Raw genomic sequence first — 12,891 nt, forward strand, 5'->3', positions numbered from 1 at the left:
AGCTCCTCCTCTTCCTCCTCTTCCTCCTCTTCCTCCTCTTCCTCCTCTTCTACCATCACCCCTCTTCCTCTTCCTCCTCCTCTACTATCACCCCTCCTCTTCCTCCTCCTCTTCCTCCTCCACCTCTACCATCACCCCTCTTCCTCCTCCTCTTCCTCCTCTACCATCAGCCCTCTTCCTTCTGTTCCTCTTCCTCCTCATCCTCCTTTTTTCCTCTACCATCAGACCTCTTCCTCCTCCTCTTTCTCTCCTCTTCCTCTACCATCACCCCTCTTCCTCCTCCTCTGTCATGACCCATCTTCTTCCTCCTCCTCCTCCTCCTCCACCTCTACCATCACCCCTCTTCCTCCTCCTCTTCCTCCTCTACCATCAGCCCTCTTCCTCCTGTTCCTCTTCCTCCTCATCCTCCTTTTTTCCTCTACCATCAGACCTCTTCCTCCTCCTCTTTCTCTCCTCTTCCTCTACCATCACCCCTCTTCCTCCTCCTCTTCCTCCTCCTCCTCCTCCTGTACCATCAGCCCTCTTCTTCCTCCTCCTCTTCCTCTACCATCACCCCTCTTCCTCCTCCTCTTCTTCCTCCTCCTCCTCCTCCTCCTGTACCATCAGCCCTCTTCTTCCTCCTCCTCTTCCTCTACCATCACCCCTCTTCCTCTTCCTCCTCCTCTTCCTCCTCTCCACAAGCCCCACTCCTACCGATGATGTTACATTCTTGGGTAAGGGAACGTCTGCAGCAAAGCCACCAAGGACCCTCTCAACAGAACAATTGGGTGTCGGTATTTGTGCATAGGTTTGCTTGCTGCCGTCCACTCCCCCCCACACCTGCTAGTGGAAAAATTGGGATTCCTGGAAGTAATCTATTAAACTGCGGAGTCCATTCGTCAGCGGGGTCTCCCTGTCACTTAGGACAACGATCGGAGTGGCTCTGGAGATGCATTTGTGCCCTGCGTTGTCTCGAGGGGAAAGCCGGTGACCTGCGGCAGATCTGAAGGACTTGAGAAGGAACCAGGCCAATTAAAGGGGGGAGATTTCTATCCTCTGCAGGGGGAACAACCAGGCAGGTGGAACCTCATTGTTCCTGGACAGAGAATAGATTCCTAAATATAACTAGAGGATTATTAGCAGCGACACCCACGGAAGCGTGTTTATTGCGGATCGATAAACCTGCTGGAGACGCAGCATTAAAACGCTGCTTTGGAAAGCTAGAAAAATAGTCTTTGCGCTTAGAGAAGGCTCTAAATCTGACTCCTTTCGTGCAGAGTTGCTTGCTCTTCTTTGTTTATTATGATGGGTCTTTTTTGTTTTTTAAAAAAGGTTATAGATGGATTGTTTGGAATGTTTTAATGTCTTTTGCAGAAACTGCCTAGGGAAGAAGCTTTAGAAATGGGGAGCAGGAAGCCATGTGGATGGAGGGAGGGAGGGAGAGAGGGTGGGATGATAGACACAGACAGACAGACAGACAGACAGATAGATATTGGCCAAGTGTGATTGGACACACAAGGAATTTGTCTTTGGTGCAGATGCTCTCAGTGTACATAAAAGAAAAGAGACATTTGTCAAGAATCATGTGGTACAACACTTAATTATTGTCATAGGGATCAAATAAACAATGAGGAAACAATTAATATTGATAAAAATCTTAGGATACAAACAACAAGTGACAGTCATACAGTCCTAAGTGGGAGGAAAAGGATGATAGGAATGATGAGAAAAACTAGTAAAAATAGAAGTGCAGTGTTGAGTGAATTATTTGTTTAGCAGAGTGATGGCGTTTGGGAAAACACTATCCTTGTGTCAAGTTGTCTTGGTGTGCAGTGCTGTGTAGCGACGTTTTGAGGGTCAGAGTTGAAACAGTTTGGGTCCAGGATGCAAAGGGTCAGTAAATATTTTCACAGCCCTCTTTTTGACTCGTGCAGTCTACAGGTCCTCAATGGAAGATAGGTAGGTAGGTAGATAAATAGGTAAGTAGGTAGGTCGGTAGGGAGAGAGAGAGAGAGAGAGCGCAAGCAATTAGAGAAGAGATAGTAATCTTAGGGGTTCCGGGTATGTTGCAGGATATTGCAGACAAGATTAATACTATTTCCTTAAATCCTCTAGATTCAGAAAGTCACCACATCTGGCTGAACCTTGTTTGGTTCAGAAGCTAACCAGGGTAATGCCGGGATAGAAATTATAACACTGGAAAGTTATACACATAAGTCAAAGGAAAAGCGCGCGAGACCACTTCTGCACTGTTGCCAAGGAAACCACATTCATAAAATCCCCAGGAGTCAGTTGCGACTCGAAGGAGACGGAATTCACTTAACCATGTTTAAAACACTGAACGTTGATTTTAAAAACCTCTAAACCCTCATCTATCGATCGGCTTCCAATGGACTCTCTTCCGCTCGATTCATGGTCCGTTTTGCAAGCCATAATTTTCACTTAAAAGGCCTCTATGTTCATGTAGCTCAAGATCTTCCGTGAAAAGAGAGGCCTTTGAATAAAATCAGTTCATCGGAAACTTCCTATGTTTTGGGGTCCTGCAGCTTAGCCGTTTCTCCTCCAGCATCAAGAGGCTGTCAGATCTGGGATTGTTAGTTTAATCCGCGTTGAAAGAAAATGAGTAACTTGCTGGTTTCTGCAATTCTACACTAACTAACTAACTAACTAACTAACTAACTAACTAACTAACTAACTAACTAACTAACTAACTAACTAACTAACTTCCTTCCTTCCTTCCTTACTTACTTACTTACTTACTTACTTACTTACTTACTTACTTACTTACTTACTTACTCAACTTCTATGCCACCCAATTCCAATTTTTTTTACTACCACTCTGTGAGCGTGGCTTGTTTTGTGGGTGTGGCTTGCCAGCCATGTGACCAGGTGGGAGTGGCTTGACAATCATGTGATCGGAGGATAGCTTAAAGTGTGGTAGTAAAAACATTGGCAATTTGATTCTTCAGCTGTGGAGGAAAATTTTGCAAAGGCAATTTACTTTAAAAATTACTTGTAGGAAGGTTTTCCGTTTATTAACTTCCCCAGGATATTATTTATTTTATTGGATTTCTAAGCTGCCCAACTCCAAATGGACTCTGGGTTAGTAAAATAGTCTGTTAGGAACAGAGTTTCCACCGGGGAGTTAATTTCAGTAATGGAGAGCCGCCCCTTCATCTAGGGTGGCCAAAATTAAATTGTCACGCACTTTTGAAAGTTCTTTGACGTATAACAGAACTGACCTTTCTGCTACTTGTATGGAGAGGAGATGGTGTTAAATCCAGCATGCTTAAGATTTGAGCACCCGAGAAATCAAGTTAATGCTTCAAGAATTATCCTGTCAGCCTGTGCACCTTTGTTCATGTTTATGAATGGAGTTCCATAAATATTTATATACTCTTGATCTTCTGGAAGCTCTCGGCTTTGGGTGATTACACGGCAACAGACAAAGCAGACTTAGGAGTTGTGTCTTGAAAAATGGATGTTTTTTCGAGTGAGCAAAAAACATATTTTTCGAGCGAGCAAAAAACAAGCTATTTTGTTTCAGCATCTACATTAGATTATGAAAAATTCTAGATACCCAGAAGGTTCAGATAGACGTATGCATAAAACAAATAATGGCATATGTATTCCCAGAGAAGCGCTTCTCTGTACTAACATCAAGAGTATCTTCTACAATGTTCTTCCAACTAGAACTAAAGAGAAACTTCCTAACAGTGGGAACTTGGCTGCATAGCTAGAGATATAACAAGTAGGAAGAGGGAGATTTAAATATATTAAAGGGTTAAATAATGTTCAGGAGGGAAGTGTTTTTAACAGGAAAGTGAACCCAAGAACAAGGGAGCACAATCTGAGGTTAGTTGGGGGAAAGATCAGAAGCAACGTGAGAAAATATTACTTGACTGAAAGAGGAGTAGATGCTTGGAACAAACTTCCCACAGACGTGGTTGGTAAATCCACAGGAACTGAATGTAAACATGCCTGGGATAAGCATAGATCCATCCTAAGATAAAATACAGGGAATAGTATAAGGGCAGACTAGATGGGATAGGAGGTCTTTTTCTGCCGTCAATCTTCTATGTTTCTAACAGTCAGCCAAGGGAATAGCTTGGCTTTAGAGGTTGTGGTTACTCCATCACTGGAGGTTTTTAAGAAGAGAGTTGGCAACCATTTATCTGAAATGGTAGAGGGTCCACCACTTGAGCAGGGGGTTGGACTAGAAGACCTCCAAGGTCCCTTCCAACTCTTGCTATTCTACGTTCTGTGTCAGGCTCAACTAGATCTGCTTACCTTCCTAATTACCTGTTGTGGCCCGTTCACATCTTGCGAGTTAGTAATGGACCCAGAGGACACATACACTGTACCGGTGTTCTCTGTTCCTGGCACCCGAGACCGACAGCGAAGATGATGTGGTGTCAGAGGCTGGAGAGCAACCAGGGCCTTCTGCACTTCCTGAGATGAGTGACTCAGGAGAAGGGGAGGAGCCTCTTCTGGATGCTAGGGTGCACAGGGCCTCTAGGAGGCAAGAGTGGTTACTTAGGACGAGGTTTACTCATGAGGAGCACTGCTGGCTATTGAACCACGCCCTCAGGGTATTTAAGATGAAGTCATGCGTCACTCCAGTGCAGAAAACCTCGTTCATATTAGACATCTTGTTTTCGTTACTGTTTTTCGGGTTGTGTTTTAAAAGGACATTTTTGGCTTTATTGATGAGCTCTGGGCTTCCAGCCAAATTCTGTAAGTGGACAATAAATAACCTTCTGCACTCTAGTAATTATTTGCTATTTAGCTGTTCCTGGGACTCTGGCCAGCTGCTAAGACTTTAATATCCGTGCGGTGAAATCTGCTAAATTCCCCCTTTGTTACGAACAAATTTAATCCTTCTCTTCTCCCCTCCCTCTATTCCTCTCTCTCTACCTACTTCCCTCTCTTCCCCCCCTCTCTCTTCTTCCCTCCCTCTCCTCCTCTCTCTCTTTCTCCCCTTCCTTCCTTTTTTCTCTTCCCCCCTTCTCCCTCCCTCCTTCTCTTTCCCTCTCTCTCTCTCTCTCCCCCTCCCTCTTTCCCTCTCTTCCTCTCTCTCTCCCTTCCTTCCTTCCTTCCTTCCTTCCATTCTTGTCTTTTCCCCTCCTCTCTCCCCCTCCCTCAATTCCCCCCTCTCTCTTATTATTTGTTCATAATATTTATAATTTATAAAAATTATTTGTTTGGGGGGGTTGATCTTATAAAAAGATCCTCCTTCTTTTGCAATCTTGTTTCAGCTGTGGTTATTTCCCCCCACTTGATATTTTACATTAAAAGCATAATTGTCAAGATTATTGTAAAATTGATTGTAAATGATATAAAACTCCCAATATCTGCAAACACATCACTGTCCTCTTCAGCCAAAGTGGGAGCATTGTTTGCAAGATCCAAGTCCCTTTGAGGGTGGGGTCGGGAGGGCCTGGAGACGTCCAAAATCAAGACCCCACCTACCCCTCCACCGCAAACCGACCACTATTTCCAGCTCCGGGAAAGGAAGTGGCACCCAGTCAGTGTCTCCAGGCGCAGCCCGTAGTAACTGCTGCTTACTCTGAGTGTGAACAAGCGTGCAAGAGCGTGGCAGCTGTGTTTTCCCAAAGCCAGTTTGACAGGAGTTTATTTGCAGGGCTGTTCCAGACATACCGGGTGGCAAATAAAAACGTCTGAGACCTTGGGGAGGAATCTTGCAGGCCTTGTATAGAACTCCTGACATTAACAGTGTTTAATAAATAAAACTGACAGGCTTTCAATTATCACGTCCCACCGAGGGTGGTCAGGAGACTGAGAAAGAAGGACCCCCAGTTCTTATCTCTTCTCTTCTCTTCATCATTTTCTCCTTCTCGGTCTCCAGTTCTTCCCTTGGCAGGTTGAACTTTGTTAGCATTCCACACTGGGCTTGTAACCAATGTTAGAACCCTAAATGTAAAAACAGAGTACAGTGGTACCTCTACCTAAGAATGCCTCCACTTGCGAACTTTTCTAGATAAGAACTGGGTGTTTGAGATTTTTTTTGCCTCTTCTCAAGAACCATTTTCCACTTACAAACCTGAGCCTCCAAAACTATAACCAGAAAAAGCGTGGAGAAGCCTCCGCGGGGCCTCTCTAGGAATCTCCTGGGAGGAAACAGGGCCGAAAAAGGGGAGAAGCCTCCGCGGGGCCTCTCTAGGAATCTCCTGGGAGGAAACAGGGCCGAAAAAGGGGAGAAGCCTCCGCGGGGCCTCTCTAGGAATCTCCTGGGAGGAAACAGAGCCGAAAAAGGGGAGAAGCCTCCGCGGGGCCTCTCTAGGAATCTCCTGGGAGGAAACAGGGCCGAAAAAGGGGAGAAGCCTCCGTGGGGCCTCTCTAGGAATCTCCTGGGAGGAAACCGAGCCGAAAAAGGGGAGAAGCCTCCGTGGGGCCTCTCTAGGAATCTCCTGGGAGGAAACAGGGCCGAAAAAGGGGAGAAGCCTCTGTGGGGCCTCTCTAGGAATCTCCTGGGAGGAAACAGGGCCTCCACCCTCCCTGTGGTTTCCCCAATCACACACATTATTTGCTTTTACATTGATTCCTATGGGAAAAATAGCTTCTTCTTACAAACTTTTCTACTTAAGAACCTGGTCACAGAACGAATTCAGTTCGTAAGTAGAGGCACCACTGTATATGTGGCAGTGGTGGTTGTTCAGCCAATAACACAGACTAATATAAGTAGAGTAAAAATATTATTTACAATGTATACAATAGAGCACACCGCAATACCTAGCACACAGCAACACATAATACACAGCAATACTTACTGTAGCACACAGCAATAAATTGGCACACAGCAATAATTTAGTATACAGCAACATATAGCATACAGCAATAATTACACAACAACACTCCTCGCATCATGGGCATCAACTGTTTCAACTCCTACCCTCAAAATGTCGCTACAGAGCCCTGCACATCAAGACAACTAGACACAAGAACAGTTTTTCCCCAAACGCCATCCCTCTGCTAAACAAATAATTCCCTCAATACTCTCAAACTATTTACTAAGTCTGCACTACTATTACTACCAGTTTTTCCCCCTCATTCCTATCACCCATTTCCTCCCACTTAGGACTGTGTGACTGTAACTTGTTGCTTGTATTCTTAAGATTTATATTAACATTGATTGTTTCTTGATTGCTTATTTGACCCCTATGATCATCATTAAGTGTTGTCCCACATGATTCTTGACAAATGTCTCTTTTCTCTTATGTACCCTGAGAGCATTTGGAACAAAGACAAATTCAAATTTTATAGAATTCGTTGTCCTCTTTATCCTGCAATTGCATTGTCATTTTGCACATCTAATAATTTTTGTTATTTTCATAGCGTTTGTAGGGATTATGTCTGTTTTCCAGAATTGTGCATAGAGAATTCTGGCGGCTGTTAAAATGTGTAATGTGAGATATTGGAGGCGTTTGTCTATTTTTGTTCTAAATATTCCTAACGGAAAAGTTTCTGGTTTAAATTCTATGCCTGTTTTATGCTATTCATCTTTCCCTAAAAGGTGACTTTGGTCAATGCAATGCAAGGCCAAAAAAATGATTGTTCTAATCATCCTCTCTCTCTCTCTCTCTCTCTCTCTCTCTCTCTCTCTCTCTCTCTCTCTCTCTCTCTCTATCTCTATCTCTATCTCTTTTTCTTTCTATCATTATCTATCTATTTCTATTTCTCTATCTATTTCTCTATCTATTTCTCTATCTATCTATCTATCTATCTATCTATCTCTATTTCTATCTATCTATCTATTTCTATCTCAATTTCTTTCTCTCTATCTCTCTATCTTTCTTTCTTTCTATCTATCTATCATCTATCTCTATCTCTCTGTCTCTCTCTCTCGTTTAACCAGGGGCCATTTGAACTGGCTTCAGCTGGACCGCCGAGTGCTGGAACATGATTTCCCCAAAAAATCTGGATTGGTTGTTTTATACTTCTGTGTCAGGTGAGGATAAGGTTTTTTTTGGTCAAGTCTTCTTTCTGTGTATCTTATTTCATCTGCTGCTCTGAGGCCTGAGAGGCTGACCACCAACTAGGATTCAGACACTCATCACAAAGTCACCACACGCTTTTTATCCCTTTTGTATAGAGACGGAGGTGAAGGTTTTGTTTTTTAAAAAAAATCCCCGGTTTGGAAAGATTTCCAAAGATTTGGAAAGTCCCCAGTTTAATCACCAGTGTGAAAGTGAGAATAGACACAACCACAGAAATGAGTCCTAAGACAGAGTAAAGGAGAGAAAAAGGAAAAGAAATGACAATGCGTTGAGGTGGCCAAGAGAGAACAGGGAGGGAAGGAGGGAGGGAGGGAAAGAAAGGAGGGAGGGAGGGAGGGAAAGAAAGAAAGGAGGGAGGGAGGGAGTGGAAGGAAGGAAGGAAGGGAAGGTAGGAAGGAAGGGAAGGAAGGTAGGAAGGAAGGAAAGGAAGGAAGGAAGGAAAAAAGGAGGATGGAGGGAGTGAAAGGAAGGAGGGAGGGAGGAAAAGAAAGAAAGGAGGGAGTGGAAGGAAGGAAGGAAAAAAGGAGGATGGAGGGAGTGAAAGGAAGGAAGGAAGGGAAAGAAGGAAGGGAAGGAAGGAAGGAAGGGGGAAGGAGAAGGGAGGGAGTGAAAGGAAAGGCGGAGGGATGGAGTGAAAGGAAGGAAGGGTGAATAACAGCATAAAAGAATAACAACAGAACCAAAACCGTTCAAATAGCAAAAAGTATTAAAATAGCAAAACAATTTTTTCCGAACAAGCAAATTCACCAGGATAGCTTGCATATAAAATTAAGAAAGAAAAAATGAAGAAAGTGGATTCAACAGTTGGAGGATGAGAATGATGATACTCATTTTCAAGAGGATGTTAAGAATATGGAATTATTACAGCGAACTTTATAAACGGGAAAATAGACGTTAAAAAAACCCAAAAAAATATTCAATGTAAAAGAGGGAGAGGGAGGGAAAGAAAGAGAAAGAAAGAAAAAGAAGGGAGGAAGGAGGGAAGGAAGGAATAGCAATAGCATTTAGACTTATATACCGCTTACAGCCCTCTCTAGGCAGTTTACAGAGCCAGCCTCTTGCCCCCAACCCTCTGGGTCCTCATTTGACCCCCTCGGAAGGACGGAAGGCTGAGTCAACCTGGAGTCAGTGAGATTTGAACTGCTGAACTACAGCTGGCAGTTTAGCGGAAGTGGCCTGTAGTGCTTTACTCTAACCACTGCGCCTCCCCAGCTCTATGTTACACTAACGTTTTTTAAAGGCTAGTGAGAAAGAAGGGGGAGAGAAGAGACTGTTAGACCGATTTCTTTTTCTCTTTTTCTTTTCTTAATTCTTGCAATCATTTCCTGGCCTTTATTTCTAGAAATCAGATTTTTTTTTCAAAAGTCTCAGAATTTTTAAGAAGAGCAACACTGCCCTCTGCTGTTTCTCAGAAGCATTGATGGCAGAAAAAGACCTCCTGGTCCCTCTCGTCTGCCCTTATCCTATTTCCTGTATTTTATCTTGGGATGGATCTATGTTTATCCCAGGCAGGTTTAAATTCACTTCCTGTGGATTGACCAACCACGTCTGCTGGAAGTTTATTCCCAGCATCTACGACCCTTTCAGTCATATCATATTTTCTCACGTTGCTTCTGATCTTTCCCCCAACTAACCTCAGATTGTGTCCCCTTGTTCTTGGGTTCACTTTCCCATTAAGAACACTTCCCTCCTGGACCTTATTTAACCCTTTGACATATTTAAATGTTTCGATCATGTCCCCCCTTTTCCTTCTGTCCTCCAGACTCTACAGATTGAGTCCATGAAGTCTTCTTTCCTGGTCAGTTTGGTGCTTCAGACCTTCCACCATTTTTGTTTCACTTCATTTTTGTTTTCTTTGTTTCACTTAGCATCCATATACTACATTTTTCAGAATATAAGATGCACCAGAGTATAAGACGCACCTTAGTTTTTGTAACCGGAAAAGGTGGGGAGAAGCCTCCGTGGGGCCTCTCTAGGAATCTCCTGGGGGGAAATAGGGCCAGAAAAGGCAGGGAGAAGCCTCCGTGGGGCCTCTCTAGGAATCTCCTGGGGGAAAATAGGGCCAGAAAAGGCAGGGAGAAGCCTCCGTGGGGCCTCTCTAGGAATCTCCTGGGGGGAAATAGGGCCAGAAACGGCAGGGAGAAGCCTCCGTGGGGCCTCTCGAGGAATCTCCTGGGGGAAAATAGAGCCAGAAAAGGCAGGGAGAAGCCTCCGTGGGGCCTCTCTAGGAATCTCCTGGGGGGAAATAGGGCCAGAAAAGGCAGGGAGAAGCCTCCGTGGGGCCTCTCTAGGAATCTCCTGGGAGGAAACAGGGCCTCCACCCTCCCTGTGGTTTCCCCAATCGTACACATTATTTGCTTTTACATTGATTCCTATGGGAAAAATTGCTTCTTCTTACAAACTTTTCTACTTAAGAACCTGCTCACGGAACGAATTAAGTTTGTCAGTAGAGGCACCACTGTATTTCTTTCTCTGGTTAGGAGCCATCCTTTGTCTGGAGGCCACCCAGCAGTGCAAAATCCTGAGGGACTACGGCTGGGGGGGAAAGTAAACAAGCCCAGCCTCAAATATTTATGGCGCTATCAATCCGTCTGCGAAATAAAACAAGCCCTGATGCCTTTCCTATCAGCCGGGCTGAACGATGGCGTCTTCGGGGCCCCACAAATCTCCCCAAGAGTCATAACACAATCGGTGGAGAAAGAAAAGGGAATTATTTTCCCCTTCAGCCCTGGAGGCTCTGCTTTTTTCGCTCGCATCCTGATCAACACAAATTGAATCCAGGCGCCTGCATTTATTTATGCACCGTCTTTCTTTGCTGAGCTGATTTCGCTTGTCTGTTTCGTTTCCCAGGTTCTACATTGAGAGCATCTCTTACCTGAAGGATAACGCCACCATCGAACTCTTCTTCCTCAATGCCAAGTCCTGCATTTATAAGGCAAGTCCTGGGTTTCCCATCTTCTTCCTCCCTTTGGTTGCAACGGTTGAGCTCGAACTTGGTCAATTCCTGCTAGATCGGCAGTGACAAACTCCGGTTTTCATTGAGGGTCGCATCAGAGCTGTGGTTGACCTCTGGGGGGGGCGTGACTGGGTGGGTGTGGCCAACTTGACACTACTCACTGGGCGTGGCTGATTGGGTGGGTGTGGCGACCTTGACACTACTCACTGGGCGTGGCTAGTTTGAGGCCACTCACTGGGCGTGGCTGACTGTGGGTGTGGCCAACTTGACATTATCAGTGGACATGACTGATTGGATGGGTGTGGCCAGATTTATGCCACCCACCGGGCGTGGCTATCTGGATGGGTGTGGCCAACTTGACGCTACTCACAGGGAGTGCTTAGTTTTATGCCACTCACTGGGCGTGGCTGATTGGGTGGGTGTGGCCAATTTAACACCACTCACTGGGCATGGCTGACTTGGTGGGTGTGGCCAACTTGATGCTACTCACAGGGCGTGGCTAGTTTGATGCCACTCACTGGGCGTGGCTGACTGGGTGGGTGTGGCCAACTTGATATCAGTGGACATGATTGACTGGATGGGTGTGGTCAGATTTATGCCACTCACTGGGCGTGGCTGACTTGGTGGGTGTGGCCAATTTGACGCTACTCACTGGGCGTGGCTAGTTTGATGCCACTCACTGGGCGTGGCTGACTGGGTGGGTGTGGCCAACTTGATATCAGTGGACATGATTGACTGGATGGGTGTGGTCAGATTTATGCCACTCACTGGGCGTGGCTGACTTGGTGGGTGTGGCCAACTTGATGCTACTCACAGGGCGTTCTTAGTTTTATGCCACTCACTGGGTGTGGCTGACTGGATGGGAGTGGCCAATTTGACGCTACTCACTGGGCGTGGCTAGCTTGATGCCACTCAATGACTTGGGTGGGTGTGGCCAACTTGACACTACTCACTGAGCATGGCTGACAGGGTGGGTGTGGCCAGCTTGATGCCACTCACTGCAGACCTCTCCTCTTGACTAATAAAGTGACAGGATTCACAAAATACGCTAACCTTGAAAAAAAGAAAAATAAATTGTGTCAAAACCGGTCAGTTGTGCCCTGCTGTGTTATGACCATAATGAAGATTAATTTGATTTGATTTTGAGATGACTTTAATACAAGAGGCTCCCAACACATGTTAAATTAAGAATGCCTAATCGTGGCTTAATCTAGCGTGTTTTGACACAGCTACAACAAAGGATAATTGAATTGCCGGTGTGAGTGGCGCTAACCGGCTGACGCATTTAATTAGAATTTATGAATTGCCGAATGTGAGCTCTCTCTCTAGTCTTGGATTCAGGCTGCATGCAGCTACCTTTGGGGGGAAACCAGCAGGTGGCAGCAAAGAGCTGATCTTGGCTAGGGTTGCCCAGAAGCCAATTGTGATCAATCAGTCGTTGCAACCCCAGATGGATTGTAAAGCCATTGGAATCGGGGTAGTACTTTGGAAAGGAATTGTTCGCTAGCTAAGGAACCATCACAAATGCAGTTAATTAAAAAACCAAGTCCTGACTTCATAAATAAACCCGAAAACCCTCTCTTTTAAGTTTCAATTAGCATCATCTTCTAGCAGGGATTCTGGAGTCGGTAGTCCCCTAAGAACCTAGAATCGTAAACCAGAAATCCCAGTTCAAACCAGTACAGTCCAGAGAGCTCTGTGTTAGCAAAAACTTCAAAAGAGAAGGATTTAGGGGTTGTGATTTCCGACAGTCTCCAAATGGGTGAACAGGGCGGTCAGGCGGTAGAAAAAGCGAGTTGAATGCTTGGCTGCATAGCTAGAGGTAGAACAAGCAGGAAGAGGGAGATTGTGACCCTGCTGTAGAGAGTGCTGGTGAGACCCCATTTGGAATAACACCGTGTCCAGTTCTGGAGACCTCACCTACAAAAGGAGATGGAT

General features: G+C 45.2%; 1 protein-coding gene across 4 annotated transcripts in view; it reads left to right on the plus strand.

Annotated features, from left to right (window-relative positions):
* The window catches only part of FRMD4A (FERM domain containing 4A), a 263,028-nt gene that overhangs the window by 157,114 nt on the left and 93,023 nt on the right, over nucleotides 1–12,891 (plus strand). For all 4 annotated transcript variants that reach the window (XM_070755051.1, XM_070755049.1, XM_070755050.1 and 1 more), the window contains exons 4-5: nucleotides 7,856–7,948; nucleotides 10,848–10,932. In XM_070755051.1, the coding sequence (XP_070611152.1) occupies nucleotides 7,856–7,948; nucleotides 10,848–10,932 (178 nt within the window). The remainder of the gene's footprint in view (nucleotides 1–7,855; nucleotides 7,949–10,847; nucleotides 10,933–12,891) is intronic.

This window comes from Erythrolamprus reginae, chromosome 6 (genome assembly GCF_031021105.1).
Source record: "Erythrolamprus reginae isolate rEryReg1 chromosome 6, rEryReg1.hap1, whole genome shotgun sequence".
In the NCBI taxonomy this organism is placed as follows: domain Eukaryota; kingdom Metazoa; phylum Chordata; class Lepidosauria; order Squamata; family Dipsadidae; genus Erythrolamprus; species Erythrolamprus reginae.